The sequence below is a fragment of the Drosophila biarmipes genome, chromosome 3L, assembly GCF_025231255.1.
Source record: "Drosophila biarmipes strain raj3 chromosome 3L, RU_DBia_V1.1, whole genome shotgun sequence".
NCBI lineage: Eukaryota > Metazoa > Arthropoda > Insecta > Diptera > Drosophilidae > Drosophila > Drosophila biarmipes.
The window spans coordinates 3,627,648-3,633,272 of NC_066613.1; the positions used below are offsets into that span (position 1 = coordinate 3,627,648).

The 5,625-nt window shown below is 53.5% G+C and overlaps 1 protein-coding gene across 1 annotated transcript; it reads right to left on the bottom strand.

Annotated features, from left to right (window-relative positions):
* Positions 1-2,784: 2,784 nt before the first annotated feature.
* Positions 2,785-3,867, bottom strand: LOC108027022 (translation initiation factor IF-2-like). The gene has a single exon (XM_017098220.1). The coding sequence runs from the start codon at positions 3,865-3,867 to the stop codon at positions 2,785-2,787; it is 1,083 nt and encodes a 360-aa protein (XP_016953709.1).
* Between the last annotated feature and the right edge of the window lie 1,758 nt (positions 3,868-5,625).

Genomic DNA, 5,625 nt, shown 5'->3' on the forward strand with positions numbered 1-5,625 from the left:
GCAGAGGAGGCAGCATAAAGCTTGGGTAGTCCCCTAACATTTTGATACGCCAACATTAAACTTTTTATTTTTTTGACACAGTGGAGGGCCTGTTATTTGTTCTCGGTTTATTTGGGACAAATTCTTTAATTACTAAACCATCATTAAGCCAAAAGATTTCAGAAAGTAAAACATTAAAAATGTCAGGCGGAGCAAATATTTTAAAAGAAGATATCCTACGAGCATATGAAAATCGAAATTGTTCAACTGCAATATCTTCGGATGGGAATTTTTCACGTATAAATTCCAGAACATCCTTAGATGTGGTATCAGGGGTGAATCTATTGAACATGTATTGCGTCACCGGTTCTAAAGGCGGAGTCTCTTGATATCTCAAGAAGCTGTCAGTTGGATTCGGAACATTTCGGGTTGGTGAAGGGAGTTGTAACGAACTGATTTCTTTGGTTTCTGCTCGCTACGGCATTTGTGCGGCTACCTCAGTAGATTGTGTGTGTTCGTCCCACCAAATTTATATAAACGTGACCGCCCAGTAGTTCAGTGAAAAAGCACAGAATTCTCGGGTTCGGAGTGGGTTTATTGCGGGTATAACTGCAGTCGGCATTATAACTTGCTTGTCTTGCTGTCTCCGACGGTGTGGGTTGTCTTGTCGCTCCTCGAAGATCCTTGACCGCTGATTGCTCCTGACGTGGCTGGCTCCGCGACTGCTCGGCCACGATTCAGACTCGCTATGGGGTCAGCCGTGCGGGCTTAGGGAAGCGTCACAGTTCTCAGACTAGGGTGATAAGACTGACGAGCTCTCCAGGATCACTTCTCTCGGTACCCGGCCTCCTGTCCCTTGCTCTGTCCCGGATGGTCCCACGGGCTTCCGCTCAGATCGTGCGGACAGTCAAGGCGGAACGCCAGGAAGCTGCCTCGCTTTTCACTTCGCTTCTGTGCCTCGTGTAAACGAACGTTCCACACTAGCCTCACCCTTCCGCCTACTGTCCGTGCCGTTCCTGTGGGCTCGATCCTCCTTGCGTGGCCGTTGCGGTGTGGTGTCGTGCTTGCTGGTGGCGATGTCCTGCGAACTGCTCCTGACAGGTGGCTGTAGGTCATGACTTCTGTGCTGGGTTCGAGGGCATACGCCGATCCGAGACTTCTCTCCCTTCTGGCTCGTGACTCTCAGGGTTCTGTTGCGCCGCTCCGGGACTTCTCTCCCTTCTGGCTCGCTACTCTAGGGGTTCTGTTGCGCCGTTCCGGGACTTCTCTCCCTTCTGGCTCGCTACTCTAGGGGTTCCGTTGCGCAGCTCCGAGACTTCTCTCCCTTCTGGCTCGCTACTCTAGGGGTTCTGTTACGCCGCTCCTGGACTTCTCTCCCTTCTGGCTTGCTACTCTCGATTTCAAATCTAAGTCTAGTAGACCCCCCAGGCGTAACGCCAGGACTTCGTCGGCAGGACAGAACAGAACTTAGCCGTGTGGTGCCTCTTTAGACCTCAGCCACCTGTGTCTCAGTTCGGAGATTCCTAGTAATCCCAATCCCGAACGTCTCGACGTGACGATCTTGCTCCTCGTAGGCTCCCACGGCGCTGCTTCCGACGACTCGCCCTGGTGTGGCTCCCTCGTAGCTTGCTTGTTTGGATTTCGTTCGACTCCTTGCTCTCTACTGACTGCTCGCTCTTGACTGACTGATCTCGACTGAATGCTCTCGACTGAATGACTGATCCCGCTGCCAGCGCCCTGCGGGTTTATATAGGGCCTCTATGAACCGTTATTTCCCTTTTGCACACGGACCGCCAAAACTCTCCACATCGGGTCCGAAGTCCATGGTTTCTGTTTGACCCTCTTGTCCCTGACGCACTGCTTCCCGCCGCCGTCCAGCCTGATGCTGCCGTCCCGCTGATACCGGAGACGCATGCGACATGTTTGTGTGTCGCACCGCTGCTGAGATGTGGCACCTTCTTTCCAAAGTCCAAAGTCCGGCGGCGTCCCGCTACTCCTTTTCGCAGATGGCACTCTCGCTCCGCCCGCTAAGTCTCCGCTCTCTCCTTCTCCATTGTTGGTCTCCAATCTCTCTTGGTCTCCGAACCCCCTTGCTCTCCAAACTCTCTCGCCCTCCAAACTCTTGTCTTTAAACTCTCTTCCTCTCCAAACTCTCTCGCTCTCCAAACTCTTGTCTCCAAACTCTTGTCTCCAAACTCTCTTCCTCTCCAAACTCTCACGTTCTCCGTCCTCGATCTCCAAACTCCCTCGTTCTCCGTCCTCGATCTCCAACTCTCTCGTTCTCCGTCCTCGATCTCCAAACTCTCTCGTTCTACGTCCTCGACCTCCAACTCTCTCGTTCTCCGTCCTCGCTCTTCGGCGCGCCGCCACTACGCGAATTCGCCGCGTACCTGGTGAGCGGTCGGCCATCTGCTGCTGGGATTTGTGGGGAGTTATTCAACTCCTCACATTCCCCCCTTACTTCGGGAAGGATTAAGAAAACTCAGCACTCCCACTCTCCGGCGTTCACTTGTATATCCTAGCCATTGAGTCAGGGCGCATCTCGTTCCGGTTCCCTCGGTGTTCCCTCGTTGCTCCCTCGACGTTCCCTCGACGCTTTCCATCTTGTTTCCTTTCCACAGCGCCGGTCGTCCTCCGTATAGCAATTTCAAATCTCCCGCGCCGATCCTCCATCTGTTCCCACTGGGCACCGATATTAATCAGCTATCGATACCCAGAGGGCCTGCTCACGATATCGATATCGACATCATCACCGATATTTCCATTTTCTTGTGCCCATCGATCGCACTATCGTCCATGAAAACCCTAATGCCCGCGAGCCCCAGCCTCACGCGATACGTGCGTCCGCCACTCCTGATCCGCACGCTGCGCCTGCCGCCCAGGTTGCGAGCCTCGCGTACCGCCGGTTCCTCCGCGATTCCTGCGGGCCACTCCTGCTCCGGGACTTCCAGCCATCGCTGGCCTTCCGGCGCCGCCGATGCGGGCTCCCCGGGCGCCGAATGTTGTCGTTTCAAACTTCCACCTCCCGTCGGTTCCGGCCATTTCCACGGCCCCCTCTCCTGAGGCTCCGCCGCTTCCGCCTCGTTTCGCGTCGTTGCCGGTGTCGTTGGCCCAGTACCTGGAGTCGATGGCCGCGTACTCGGTGTCCGGCCGTCCACGGGTCCTGGGATCCATCGGGCTCACCCGAGGTCCCGTCTCCTTCCAAATCCGGGGCTCCTCCACCGTCGCCTTCTCCGCTGGGCCCTCCGGCCATGTCCAGACGACAGTCTGTTGCCGCCACCTCATGCCTTCGGCAACGAACGACCGCATGCTATGGGTCACGTGCGCCGCCGGGATGTCCTTTCGGACGTGGTGTCCCACCGGGCCTCCGGGTTGGTATTGCGGCGTGTCCGGCCGCGGGTGCGACCCTACCGCCGGCGGCCGTTCGAACCTCGGCGTGGGTGGTCGCGCGGGTTTCCACCGGGGAGATTCCCCGCCGCGCCTTGCCGGTGAAGGTGGCGTATCCGGTTGCGGCGGTGGTGGCGACCGAGGAGGGAGCGCCTCGCCTTTCGATGAGGGTGGTCGCGTCGGCGACCCCTCGTACCGCGGCGTAAGCGGCACCTCCGGCAGCCAACCCGGCGGAGAGGCAGCCACAGTTCGGCGACAAACCTCGGGGTGGGTGGGCATGCCGGTTCCTCCCACAACTGCTGCTTCTCCTCCTCGGCCCGTCGCAAACGGGCCTGCCATTCCGGGTCCTCCTCCATCTCTCGCAGTTGCGTTTCTTCCATCTTCCGCCGCGCCACCAGGTTCAGCCGAAACTCCAGCTTTCCTTGCGTCGCTCCTTGCTACTCGGGTGCTCATGGTGGTGTTATCCTTCTGTTTGGGCCCTATGAATGTTGGAGACTGCATCACTGCTACTCGAACTTTCAATGCTTCTATCTAGGTGCTCATACCACGCTGCATTTCGTTGTTCTGTCTTAGGAGCTCCATCAATCTCTATTCATGTCGCTCGGCAGCCTCTAAGCTGTTCTCCTCGTGTCTCTGACATTGGGGAAGCATACTTGATCTTCCTCTAGGAGGTCCGAGGGGTAGATTCTCCCCACCGGCGGCTCTCTCCATTTCGGTGGCTTTGTCCAGACTGTTTTCTTCGGACAGGTGTCTACCTGTCCTCGCTGTTCCACGGCTCTCTTTCAGGTGAATCTCCTAGCCTTGGCGCGCTCGCACTCCGGGGTTGGTGGTTTTCTTCGCGCGTCGTTTCGCGGGTCACTATTCCAGTGCTGGGTTTCAACAGGGCCTTCTTCTTGGCCCCCTTCATTTATATAGTTGGACCTTCACGTGATTATTTTCCAAACACCCGGTAAGCGACATAATTTCTGAACAAATTGACAATAATATACTTGTGTATTCTGGGGGGTGCTGCTCTCTGCTCCGCAAGTCTGTCTTCGGTCAAGAACCTTCCGCTTTTTTAGCCCCAAAAACAAAACAAAACAAGTATCCCTAACTACGGGTGTTAGCCTCTTCTATACAACTGGTTTCCGCTAAGCTAACATGCCCTTACTATTCTTTTCTATTCAGCGCAAAAGTTCCAAATGGAAACGGGCTGTAAACGGCTAGGCATCTGTCCAAAAACCACCTCCCGACAGTAGTCGGAAATCTGGTTGTTTGACCGATTTTTCTCGGGGTCCACAACCGCATTCCTATTTCTCTGGACTCGAACCAAGCAAAGGACCTGACAAACTAGCCTAATACTTTGTAGGGCGTCTGCCAGAGAAACTAAAGATCGTCCCCCGCCCAAATATGTCAAGGGAAACAGTAAAGACACGAACCAAGCAAACGGCCCGACCAAAGCCAAGTACGTTGTAGGGCGTCGGCTTTACGTTTTCTGTCAGTTTACGCCTATCTGTTCTTGATCGACAAACGGACACTATCTCCGCACCGAAAGTGCTAAATGCGACACCGTAATGCTTGCGCTCCTGCTCTTTCAAGACTTGAACCTATCAAACGACCTGGCCAATGCCTAGTACATCGTGGGGCGTCGGCCAGAAAGTACATCTAAGTTACATTTACGTTAGCTTCAACAAATAGTCTGTCAGCACATAGTTGTAAGTGTCGTATTAAAAAAAGGATATCTCATAACGCTTGATTTAAGGAAATTCCGGTAAATTAAGTGCCTGGAAAAATAATATAAGTGTGTATAGTTCGCCAATCTTCAGTCCACACTGCCTCACAAGTTTAGCTGTCGCTTGATCACAATACGATCGGGCTGTGTTTCGGCCATGTTCCCTCCCCTTCATACATTTGTGTGCCAATGGATAGACGCAGGGTTGTGAAGGTGGTCCGTCGAAAGTTATGGAATTGTTCTTAGCCTACTCCATTTCTTACATCAGCCCACCCCTTTGATAAAGTTCTTGTTCACCATAGTTTCGATTTCCTTTTCGCATTATACGTTTATTGGATAAATATGTTTCTCGGCGCGTGCCGTGTATAAGTAATAAAATGTTGACTAAAGCATATTTAATAACTTGACAATTATTTTTACAGCGAAGAGTTTCGTTATTACCACCGGTAAAGTACGTACATCCATTCACGACTACAGACGCCGCTCAGACGGCTCTCGCAATTTTACATACAACTACAAGGTTGATACTCGCTGAATACTTGATGAAA